We start from the raw sequence: 12847 nt of genomic DNA, 5'->3' as shown, positions 1-12847 counted from the left end.
GAGATCTGCAGCCATACCTGCTGCTCACTTCACTCTCTAGATCATCACAGGGCTAACACAGAGACAAACAACCATTCACACTCGCACCTACGGTCAATTTAGAGCCACCAATTATCCTAACCTGCATGTCTTTGGACTGTGGAGGAAACCGGAGCACCCGGAGGAAACCCACGCAGACATGGCGAGAACATGCAAACTCCACACAGAAAGGACCCCATCAGCCACTGGGCTCAAACCCAGAACCTTCTTGCTGTGAGGCAACAGTGCTAACCACTACACCACTGTGCCGCCTTGTCAAAGATGTTCTGGTCCCAAACAATTGGGGTATTAAATCATGTCCATCATCTGATTCCATTTTGGCTGGGGAGAATAAACAGCTTGCAATCCTGCCCTGAAATACAGGAGGTTGTGAAAGCTGACAAAGTTTAGCAATTCGCAATAAATTCTAGACTTAAGTATATAGAGCCCACACTTTTACAAGCTGACTCAAACAATAGGCAAAAAGTCTGTTCTAATTGCATATTCCACTATGGGAGAATAAAATAAAGTTAAAATAAAAAGTTAAAAAAGTTTATATAAAGAAATAAAATCGATTTACTGCCAACCAAGATACAGCAACACATTCTCAGCTGATGGTGCAGATTTAACAATAACAGGATTAGACTTGTTAGCAAGAAACAGGATTAAAGTGCTATACTCAGCATCTTTAAATCCACTTGCTCACCTCCTTGACAAAATGAGCATTTGGAAGGCAGACGAGGATGACGTAGTGGAGAACTTTTATAGGCTTTCACATAGGGTCATGGTCATGAAGTAACAATTTTGCAATTGGTACTCAGCAAAGAAATGTACAAGCTCGGAAACTGCAAGAAGGTACCACCAAACATGTTAAATCAAAGGATTCAAGTGATTCATAGAAGGAAAAACTAATTGTGTGCACAAACCTTTTTCTCCAAAACAGTGCCGATAGAGCTATGGCAAAGCACATTGTCCAGGACATATGTCACAATTGTGCAGGATTGTACTACTTGAGATTGGTGTTTGATAGAGATATCTGTCTGGCAACTGGTGGGTTCACAAACTTTCAAGCACCACTGTAGCACGGGCGATTGCTCTAAGACAACGAGGGAGGCTCAGCCTCCTCTAAAAATGACGAACATCATGTAGGATGAATTGCGCTAGGCTTATGTTATAGCCGACCTTATAACATTGCTATTTCAGATCCAGAATCATAGAAATATATGTGCTCAAGCCAACTACAGTGCGAAATCATTCCGTTATAACTTTCCCCAGTTCACCTAATGTGTGCGTGAGTTTTTCCCCCTCGTGACAGCGCGATGCAGCCCAGCCTCAGTGGACTTCAATGGCATTTGGGAGCTATGCGCGTTTCAATATCAAAATGCAAGACGGTTATTGGACAAATACTGCGAAAACGCCCGCCCACCGGACTCCCAGCCTCACAGTGGGAGGGACATGGCAAAGCTTTCCGCGAGGAGACTGGTGATTGGTGAAAGCGGCCTGATATTTTCTTTGATTGACAGCTCGTTTCAAATATAGACAGGCAGCGGTGAATCTCAGTTCAGTCCCATGCGGATTCGCAAGTGGTGTGGTGTATTGTAAGAGATCAGCTTACATTTCGATTTCATTCATTACATACGGTTTCTACCAGCTTTTTTAGTTTGTATATATTTTCATTGTAAATAAAGTGTAAATATAGTGTTGTCAAGTTTGCTATCTTAGTTCCAGAAATTTCGTTTATTTGAGTGACTGAACTTGAACTTGAGGGGGCTAGTCAGCTAGCAAGAAAGCTGCGCACGGATGCCAAGCATTGCTGATTTAATTTTGGCGAAGCCATTTGCCAGTCTTCCTTTCGAGGAAAAAAATTAAAATTAAAGAGCAGGGTAGACCAACGCCTCAAATTGACTTGGTGAAAAAGGTAGGGAATAATACTCGTTCCTTTCAGCTCTCCTGGTACGAGAAAGTGAATTGGCTAACAGCAAGTGACCCACATCAACAACAGTAAATAGGCTACTTTAGTAATATGTCATGGATGGACCAAAAATATAGAATCTATTTAAAATGTTTATGCTGAGTATATTATATTGGAATATATATTTTTCTGGATATGAATTAAACACAGCTACAATTTGGAAAACATTTTTAAACAAAAACACAGCCGAGAACATTTCACACTACAGACCTGGATTAAAAGTGAAGGGTTATCAAAATTGTCAATAAAACATTTCTCAGTCAAAATAAGTAAAATATAGGGAAAGTGTCATTGAATGAAATGTGTGGCACCCAGCTCTATGTTTGGCTCCCCAAGGTCAGTGCTTGTGCCTATTCCAGAACACTCTGCTGTTACTGCTGAGGTTCCTGACAAAGAGCTGCTTTCAATAATGATCAATTTTTAAACAACATGCCACAATTTTAAAATATAAAATGTTAAAATATACCCCCCCCCCCCCCCCCCAGCACCACCATCATGTATATTGGACAGTAGGCTAATGGGCCAAAAGAACCTGTTATTTCACAGTTTGTGACCCTGCCAACAATCAGCCAGATAAGAGGCAAGAGTATGGGCAAAATTGATGTGTTTTTTCTTTTTTCTTTTAAAATCTGGAAATATCGTAACCGACCAGCCTCCCCTGTTTGAAAGACTACCAGCTGCCACTGCACTGTAGCTACACCACACTCTTGAATGTGGATATATACTCATGTTTGTCCTTCAATAAACTGACAAACATCTCTGAACAGCCGTGATGTGAAACATCAGTGAATGTTGCTCCCGGATATCCATGAGACAGAATCTCCTACACGGCATAGCAGTGGCAACTGGTGCTAAAAAAGTGTGTGTGTGTTGGGGGGCAGAGTTATTGTAGTTTTTGGTTCAGCTTTTGTTGGCTCGGCCTTTGACTGAAGCCTATAGCAGAGGCTTCAACTTGGGAAATTGCAAAGAGGGATATTCTCAGACCTGCCAACCTTTACGCATTTTGCGTAGCAGTTACGTATTTAGACATCAAACTACGCTGCTACGATTTAACACTTCAAAATATGCAAAAAGCCATTTATGGCTTTGAGTTCAAAGATCTTTAATATTCCAGTTCAACTGTCTGTGCATTCGCGCACTAGGCAACTCGTCTATGGGTGTAACCGCATTGACCAGCAACCTGTAGAGAAAAGAAGATTTCGACCAATCACAGCGCTAGTTTTAAACTCTTCAAATAGGCCTAGGCTATGAGGCTAAGCGGAGAGCCGAGGAGCCGTCAAAACGAAAGTAACGAAATTGATTTTCATCCCTCTCGGTCGATCTTCATACTGTGACTGGTTTTACAAGGGAGGGCGGTGCTAAACACCGTTTCGAAGGTAAATGGGCAGGGCAAGGGTATTGTGAATAAAGCAAGGACAACCGTCCTAACGTCATAATTCAAAGCACAGTGTTCCGCCTTATCTGAAGGAAATATTTGTTCCAGCTTGTTTTGATATTTGACCCAGGCTTCTCAATCCAAAAAATATTGCATAGCCTAAAGTGAAAATATAGTAGCCTACTGACGTTTCCATCCAGTCAACCGATAGACGCGTTAAAATCTTCTGAACTAGGCTACTCGTGCATGTGAGATTCAATGAGCAGCGCACAAAGTGTTTTCACGTACCGTAAGTGCATGTGGTGGATGATGATGTGTGTTTGTGTATGTGTGTGCCTTGCAGTTAATAATACACATGACGTCAGATGAGGATACTGACAGAGAGAGAGAGGGAAGCAAATCTAAAAAGAAGCGAGTCTATGTCCCTCAGAAGTTCCTAACGAAGTATCAAGATCAATGGCCATGCCTCCGCCCCTCTAAACTGCCTAATCATGCATTTTGCACAGTGTGCAATTATGATTTTGGCATTAGCCATCAAGGAAATACAGGTAATAATATTGCTAACATAGAAGTGCTAGCATTTATATACATAGGCTAGCCTAGTAAACTAGACCCACCCGCCTAGCGGCCAAAAATATTTTTGCCTAGCGAGTGGGTCTAGCCTCGCACCATATAAACAAAAACACCCCGGGCATCAAATCGTGCCCGCCAGTCACAACGCAAGGTTTTTGTTTGGATTCTTTGGGCGGGCTTTTGCAGGAGTGACGACAAAGCTGCGCGACGCTGGAGAAAGCACAACGGGAAAGATGGCTACGGCTAGTGAACAGCACGCGTTTGACTCCGCTTTGGAATCAGTTTTAGAAGAATTAGACTTGGAGTTTTCGTTGAAACATGAGCAGGAAGAGGCTCTCCGCTCATTCCTTTTCAAGAAGGACGTTTTCGCTGTTTTGCCGACCGGCTATGGCAAAACTCTGATCTACCAGCTGGCTCCGCTCGTAGCCAAAAGGATGGGGCTAGTTTGTGCAGTACGAAGAATTAATAAACAGCTTTGAAACATTACTTTTTGGTTGTTTCTTATTTTCCCGTTATTTTAAATTTAAGGGAAATTATTTCACCAAACACCACTAAATAAAAATAAAAACTCTCAAACAGTTTAAGCAAACCCTTGAAAAACACTTGAAAAAAATAAGAGTGTATGTTAAGTACAGTGGTGCTTGAAAGTTTGTGAACCCTTTAGAATTTTCTATATTTCTGCATTAATATGACCTAAAACATCATCAGATTTTCACACAAGTCCTAAAAGTAGATAAAGAGAACCCCGTTAAACAAATGAGACAAAAATATTATATTTGGTCATTTATTTATTGAGGAAAACGATCCAATATTACACATCTGTGAGTGGCAAAAGTATGTGAACCTCTAGGATTAGCAGTTAATTTGAAGGTGAAATTAGAGTCAAGTGTTTTTCAATCAATGGGATGACAGTCAGGTGTGAGTGGGCACCCTGTTTTATTTAAAGAACAGGGATCTATCAAAGTCTGATCTTCACAACACATGTTTGTGGAAGTGTATCATGGCACGAATAAAGGAGATTTCTGAGGACCTCAGAAAAAGCGTTGTTGATGCTCATCAGGCTGGAAAAGGTTATAAAACCATCTCTAAAGAGTTTGGACTCCACCAATCCACAGTCAGACAGATTGTGTACAAATGGAGGAAATTCAAGACCATTGTTACCCTCCCCAGGAGTGGTCAACCAACAAAGATCACTCCAAGAGCAAGGCGTGTAATAGTCGGTGAGGTCACAAAGGACCCCAGGGTAACTTCTAAGGTGGGGTTTACATTAGACCGTATCAGCGGATCATCAGATTAACGTTTTTAAAACGATTAGTGTGCACACAGCAACGCCAATACATGATTCGCGTGCACACAGCAACACCAATACACGGATACGCTCGGCTCCGCAGGCATCCTGCGCTCCAAATCACTCCGCCCTGAACAGCGAGTGCCCTCTGGAGGGTGCGCACTCCGGCCCTGCACAGCTCACAGAGCGCGCGAGTGAAGTGCACAAGCAGTGATTCGGGACTGAGCCACTGTGTGTGTGATCTCAGTGCATATCGGGCATGCACACTTAACACTTGCAAGTGGAAGGATGGCAAGCCTAAAGACAATCATAACTACACAATGGGCAGTATTTGCATCAGTATTTGCAGTATTTTCATACTTTTATACTCTTTAATGAAAGGTGATACAAGGCGGAAGTCCGCGCCGTTTTTCAACAGTCGCGTCACATGACCAACACCAGCGAATCAGGAAGGTGGATGTCACAGTGACGTTGTCCAATGACGACGCCAGCTAGAGCTCAGCACAGCGTATCCACGTATCCGCGTATTCTCAATGTTTACACAGCACCGGACCAGACACGATCTGGATTGAATACGTGGACCCTGGCGGATTCCCGTTTCCCGGCGTTTCCAGACGTTTTAATGTAAACGGATAGTGCATCCGCGAAGAAAACGAGACAGATACGGTCTAATGTAAACTTGGCCTAAGTGACTGAAGGCCTCGCTCACATTGGATAATGTTAATGTTCATGAGTCCACCATCAGGAAAACACTGAACAACAATGGTGTGCATGGCAGGGTTGCAAGGAGAAAGCCACTGCTCTCCAAAAAGAACATTGCTGCTCGTCTGCAGTTTGCTAAAGATCACGTGGACAAGCCAGAAGGCTATTGGAAAAATGTTTTGTGGACGGATGAGACCAAAATAGAACTTTATGGTTTAAATGAGAAGCGTTACGTTTGGAGAAAGAAAAACATTCTATTCCAGCATAAGAACCTCATCCCATCTGTGAAACATGGTGGTGGTAGTATCATGGTTTGAGCCTGTTTTACTGCATCTGGGCCAGGACAGCTTGCCATCATTGATAGAGCAATGAATTCTGAATTATACCAGAGAATTCTAAAGGAAAATGTCAGGACATCTGTCCATGAACTGAATCTCAAGAGAAGGTGGGTCATGCAGCAAGACAACGACCCTAAGCACACAAGTCATTCTACCAAAGAATGGTTAAAGAAGAATAAAGTTAATCTTTTGGAATGACCAAGTCAAAGTCCTGACCTTAATCCAATCGAAATTTTGTGGAAGGACCTGAAGCGAGCAGTTCATGTGAGGAAACCCACCAACATCCCAGAGTTGAAGCTGTTCTGTACGGAGGAATGGGCTAAAATTCCTCCAAGCCGGTGTGCAGGACTGATCAACAGTTACTGGAAACATTTAGTTGCAGTTATTGCTGCACAAGGGCGTCACACCAGATACTGAAAGCAAAGGTTCACATACTTTTGCCACTCACAGATATGTAATATTGGATCATTTTCCTCAATAAATAAATGACCAAGTATAATATTTTTGTCTCATTTGTTTAACTGGGTTCTCTTTATCTACTTTTAGGACTTGTGTGAAAATCTGATGATGTTTTAGGTCATATTTATGCAGAAATATAGAAAATTCTAAAGGGTTCACAAACTTTCAAGCACCACTGTATGTGGTACAGACTCCAAACTTGTGGTAATTATCTCCAAACTTCTTAATATCTAGAACCTGTTTATTAATTAATACGCATTTTGAAAAATTATTTATTTCAAGGTCTCCCCCACTGCGTGCTCTGACTACGTCACAGTCACTGTTGCGCTGATTGGTCAGAGCGTTGGCCTATACGCACAGAGACAGTTTGAAAGACAGCGGTTTGTTCCTCCCACACCCATCGGAAATGTCTACGGATCGAGGCCAGACTAAATATTCACATTTAGTCTGGCTTGCCAGGCTATACATAGGCCATTATTTTTTCCAAATTAGGCCAGGTCAGTGAATATGAATATTATAAAGGCTATGTTATTGGATAGGCCAGAGTAGCCTATAATTTATTTTCAGTAAATTTTTCTGTAAGTGTGGTTATCAGTTTGCATTTACTAAATATTAATATTGAAAAATATATATTTATATAGGTACTCTGGAATATTCACTTTTGATGTTTAGTGTAGCCTAGTTCAAAGTGTAGCGAGGAGCAACAGAATCTCTTTTACGGTCAAAACTAAATTTATGAAAAAAGGATTTTATGTGTGTGTGTGTGTGTGTGTGTGTGTGTGTGTGTGTGTATTTTGCAGACTGCCGGCGTCATGTGGAGGGTAAAAAACATTCAAAAAAAAGTAACTGCCACAGATTCAGTGCCAAGATTGGATTCATTCTTCTTACAATCCCAAGATATGTTTGATATCTGTCCAAGGGACATAGCAGTTTTCAGTTATTTATAAAGTCTAAAGTCTGTTTTAAAATTCATAGGCTATAGCCCTTTGGTTTTTCTGTTATCTATACAATATAATGCTAAATGTCAAAAGGGACATAGCATGCTATTTGGGATTCTTTGTTGTTTATAATTCCCAATGTATTTAAGACACAATATGCCAAAGGCAGTACATTTATCCCTTATTTTTAAGTTTAAGGTCTGTATAAGGGACATATTTTTCAGGCACAGTTGCCTTGTGCCAAATGTCTTGGTGAAAGCATTGGAAATATATTCATGCCTTTTCATTAAAAGAGTTCTTGTTTTCGCCCTGTGATGACCTGGCGACTCGTCCAGGGTGTACCCTGCCTTTCACCCGTAGTCAGCTGGGATAGGCTCCAGCTTGCCTACGACCCTGTAGAACAGGATAAAGCGGCTAGAGATGATGAGATGAGATGAGATGAGATGAGTTCTTGTTTTCTTCATAGTCTACTTGTATGTTGAATAACTAGATATGGTGGTGAGTGGGAACTCTGTGCTTAGTAATACATTGTAATGAGTGAGCATGTGAACACTCAATACTGATCAGCAAATGTGCCTGACCTCGTGCCGTGCTGCACCGCACCGCCGCGATAAGTTGCTACTCAAAATTTTTTTCCAAGGTTGGCAGGTATGGATTCTCCCTCTCTGTGAGTAGCTCGGAGGGAGACAAGTTTATATATGAATGATTCACCACATTTTGTGTCAATTAAATCTTATTAATAGTAACAGATCTAGATAAATCCAGTGACTATAGACCAAACTTTAATATGCCTAAAGTCAATGTTAATGTCAATAATGACTATTATAAATTGCCAATGGTAGACCCTCTGATGATAATGTTCTTCTAATAATATTCTAAGTCTAAGTTAGTAAAAGTCAGACAAAAAAAGTCAGACAAGTTCGTTAGAATCTAATGCCTGGTCTGGTGATCTAACCCTGTCAGATATAGGGTCGTCTTGCTGCTGTCCAAAATAGTCCGCCATTCGTCCCTGGTGACCATCGCGACGGGCGATCCGAACTTTATCTTGGTGATTTTCTGATATTTTTTCTTCGTAGTTTGGTTTTTGCCATTTCCACCAACGGAACTTCGTTTCATTATCTCATTCAAGAGAACATAAAGTTAAAGACGAGCAGGCGATAAATGCAGACGCGAAAAAACAAACAAAATGGTTGAGTGTCGCGGGTTTTCTCGTTCTCTCACGCGTATCATTAATAGCGCCATCTGTATGCTTTATCGGTAGCTGCTAAGACATTGGGTGGCTCAGTGTGACCCCGCGGCGTACCGAATTCCGCTCGATTCATATGCGCGCTTGATCTGCGCGCGCATATTCCTCCGGCATTCGCTCCAATCCCCCCCGTTATACCGATCGGTGTACCGACCGGGGAATCGGCATATACCACGGGGTACACACTCGAGTCCACCCATACAATGTCAGACACACGAAAAGTGGAAAGTCAACTACAACCCCGATTCCAAAAAAGTTGGGACAAGGCTATGTTTACCACTGTGAGACATCCCCTTTTCTCTTTACAACAGTCTGTAAACGTCTGGGGACTGAGGAGACAAGTTGCTCAAGTTTAGGGATAGGAATGTTAACCCATTCTTGTCTAATGTAGGATTCTAATTGCTCAACTGTCTTAGGTCTTTTTTGTCGTATCTTCCGTTTTATGATGCGCCAAATGTTTTCTATGGGTGAAAGATCTGGACTGCAGGCTGGCCAGTTCAGTACCCGGACCCTTCTTCTACGCAGCCATGATGCTGTAATTGATGCAGTATGTTGTTTGGCATTGTCATGTTGGAAAATGCAAGGTCTTCCCTGAAAGAGACGTCGCCTGGACGGGAGCATATGTTGCTCTAGAACCTGGATATACCTTTCAGCATTGATGGTGTCTTTCCAGATGTGTAAGCTGCCCATGCCACACGCACTAATGCAACCCCATACCATCAGAGATGCAGGCTTCTGAACTGAGCACTGATAACAACTTGGGTCGTCCTTCTCCTCTTTAGTCCGAATGACACGGCGTCCCTGATTTCCATAAAGAACTTCAAATTTTGATTCGTCTGACCACAGAACAGTTTTCCACTTTGCCACAGTCCATTTTAAATGAGCCTTGGCCCAGAGAAGACATCTGCGCTTCTGGATGATGTTTAGATACGGCTTCTTCTTTGAACTATAGAGTTTTAGCTGGCAACGGCGGATGGCACGGTGAATTGTGTTCACAGATAATGTTCTCTGGAAATATTCCTGAGCCCATTTTGTGATTTCCAATACAGAAGCATGCCTGTATGTGATGCAGTGCCGTCTAAGGGCCCGAAGATCACGGGCACCCAGTATGGTTTTCCGGCCTTGACCCTTACGCACAGAGATTCTTCCAGATTCTCTGAATCTTTTGATGATATTATGCACTGTAGATGATATGTTCAAACTCTTTGCAATTTTACACTGTCGAACTCCTTTCTGATATTGCTCCACTATTTGTCGGCGCAGAATTAGGGGGATTGGCGGTCCTCTTCCCATCTTTACTTCTGAGAGCCGCTGCCACTCCAAGATGCTCTTTTTATACCCAGTCATGTTAATGACCTATTGCCAATTGACTTAATGAGTCGCAATTTGGTCCTCCAGCTGTTCCTTTTTTGTACCTTTAACTTTTCCAGCCTCTTATTGCCCCTGTCCCAACTTTTTTGAGATGTGTTGCTGTCATGAAATTTCAAATGAGCCAATATTTGGCATGAAATTTCAAGATGTCTCACTTTCGACATTTGATATGTTGTCTATGTTCTATTGTGAATACAATATCAGTTTTTGAGATTTGTAAATTATTGCATTCCGTTTTTATTTACAATTTGTACTTTGTCCCAACTTTTTTGGAATCGGGGTTGTATTAATTTTCGTCAATATAAACGTATCAAGTTATATATATTTTTTAACTAATCATGTGTAGTAAGGGTCAGCGGGAGGTTGGGAGGATTTTCTAAATGTTCCCTAAAGCGGGAGAGTTGGAGCCTCTGCTATAGAGGCACCTGTCTGTATGTGTATGCTTAACCAAGTTCGAGTGTGTTTAAGAATGTAATTGGCAGGCCAGCCTCAGGTAGCGATTCCACAGTCGCAGTGTGGCGCCACTGTGTACTGACTATGCAAGTGCCACATTACATAACTTCAACTTGCAATGTAATCCTTCGTGGCCAAGCAGTCTCAAGTGCTGTCCAGGAAAGGAACATATTTTGCAATGTTGGTTTGAATCGTGGCATCTAGTTTTATGAGTGCATAAGTGGTTTGAGTTTGGTTTTCATTTTTGATGAAGAGCTAGTTTTAGTTGAGTTTTCATTTAGTGTTAAGAGATATTCACATTATGAGGAAAGCCTTTATTTAAAGAAGCCAAACCAAAAAACATCTAGGATGAAAGAAAGCATGCCATTAAATATGATCGACAAAAGTTCCCATAAAAAAAAAGCACCTTCAAACCAATCAAAAAAGAAAGACACTAATGTTGCTCAAGCACTGTCCAGGACCACTGCAACAGCAGCATACAGAATGTATAGAGTCCCATTCTACAGCCAACAAGCAGTTAATGATGTGAAAGATGGTAAGTGCATACATGTCAACCTTTGGTCAATCAAACCTGTATAACCAACCTCCAAAATCCGTATTTCCCTTATAAAATCCGTATAAGATGCAAATTAAAATAATTTACCTAAAATTTGAATGATAATTAACAATGATATATCCAAGTTACTTTTTATTCAATTTTAATAACAATAAACCTTCAGAATGAATACAAAGCTCCAATGTTCGACAAAAACACAAAGTGTCACTCTAATGTTCTGAATTGTACTCCATGACAGCTTTTTTAGCAGTCTGCACCAGTACCTCACTAGGCTGCATGTCACAGCAAGTGTCTGTGTTGATCTTGCCGGAGTGCCCATTCAGAATCTTTTCAGTCGCTAGTGAAAGTCGCTCAGGTGGAAATATGCGTTTCAAACAAAATGTTACTTCCCGGTTGGCGGGATTCTCACAATGCAGTGTGCGCATGATCAGAAGTGGAACGAAGTCTCACTACCACAAGATAACGCGCAATTTCATAAGACTCTTTACTGGCTGTCTGTAGTGTACAGTACGTTTGTAAATGAATGTTATGCGCTCTTTTATCATCATGGGAATTGATTATAGCTCTAAATAAATATTGAAGTTTTTTTAAAGAATCCGTATAACTTTATTTATACGCCCGTATACTACGTTTATTGAATCAAATCCGTATAAAATACGGACATTCCGTATAGGTTGACATGTATGTAAGTGTAAATGCACAAATTAAAGTAACAAAGAGTGAAGTTTTGATAATCAGGTTTGTAGTACTCGAGTCCAGGACTCATGATTTGACTTGGACTTGAGCACTGATGACTCGGACTCGTGCATTAACTGCATTCGGACTCATAAATTGGAGATGAGGACTCTGGTTTTTTCTTTATTTTTTGTAACATGCCATAATAATTTGGCAAAAGATATTTATATTTACATTAATTTTTATACTAATTTCGTGCAAGAGGATGCACATTCGCCTGTTCATACTGTACGTCATGTTCAGGAACAAACTAACGTTAATGGCGCTAAAATGCCTGGAGAGAAGCCCCTAAGATTGTCCGCTTTGCTTATACAGACTTCTCGTGCAGTGGGGGAAAAAAGCACTGCTGTGTGTTCCATATGTAGAAGAACTATTGAGGAGACGACGGGGACGACCTCAAACTTCAGTCGTTATTTGGCAAGACTCCACCCGGAGAAGGAAGTGACACGCTGTGTTCATTGTGCTGTTGATAGTGGGCGGGACTTGCTAACCGATGAACTAGCTAGTGTTAACCCTCTCTCATGTTATTTGCCCTGTTGATAGTGGGTGGGGCTTGCTGAGCGATGAACAAGCTTTTAATCTGGAGCCTATGAACTAAAAATGGGGCAGTCGAGCAGGAACATTAGTCAAACATGGTTGCAGAGACGGTTTCACATAAAGGCAGCAACAGCCACCATCAAATAGTGTGGTTGGAGTCTTGTTCTCGGACTCGACTCAAAATTTTCTTTAATGACTTGGACTTGAACACTGGGGACTTGAGACTGGACTTGGACTTGAGGTTTAGTGACTCAACTCCAACACTGTTGATAATATAGTCCAAGTA

The 12847-nt window shown here is 41.4% G+C and overlaps 1 protein-coding gene across 3 annotated transcripts in view; it reads right to left on the bottom strand.

Moving 5' to 3' along the window:
• Nucleotides 1–12847, bottom strand: part of slc25a23b (solute carrier family 25 member 23b) — a 98262-nt gene that overhangs the window by 38007 nt on the left and 47408 nt on the right. Inside the window, exon 2 of one of the 3 annotated variants that reach the window (XM_060901332.1) lies at nucleotides 2366–2376. The exons of the other annotated variants lie outside the window; for them this stretch is intronic. Coding sequence (XP_060757315.1) covers nucleotides 2366–2376 — 11 coding nt within the window. The remainder of the gene's footprint in view (nucleotides 1–2365; nucleotides 2377–12847) is intronic. 3 annotated transcript variants of the gene reach the window in all.

The sequence above is a fragment of the Neoarius graeffei genome, chromosome 20 (assembly GCF_027579695.1).
Source record: "Neoarius graeffei isolate fNeoGra1 chromosome 20, fNeoGra1.pri, whole genome shotgun sequence".
In the NCBI taxonomy this organism is placed as follows: domain Eukaryota; kingdom Metazoa; phylum Chordata; class Actinopteri; order Siluriformes; family Ariidae; genus Neoarius; species Neoarius graeffei.
Note: the sequence above shows the minus strand (reverse complement) of the source record. Positions and strands in the feature narration are given on the sequence as shown.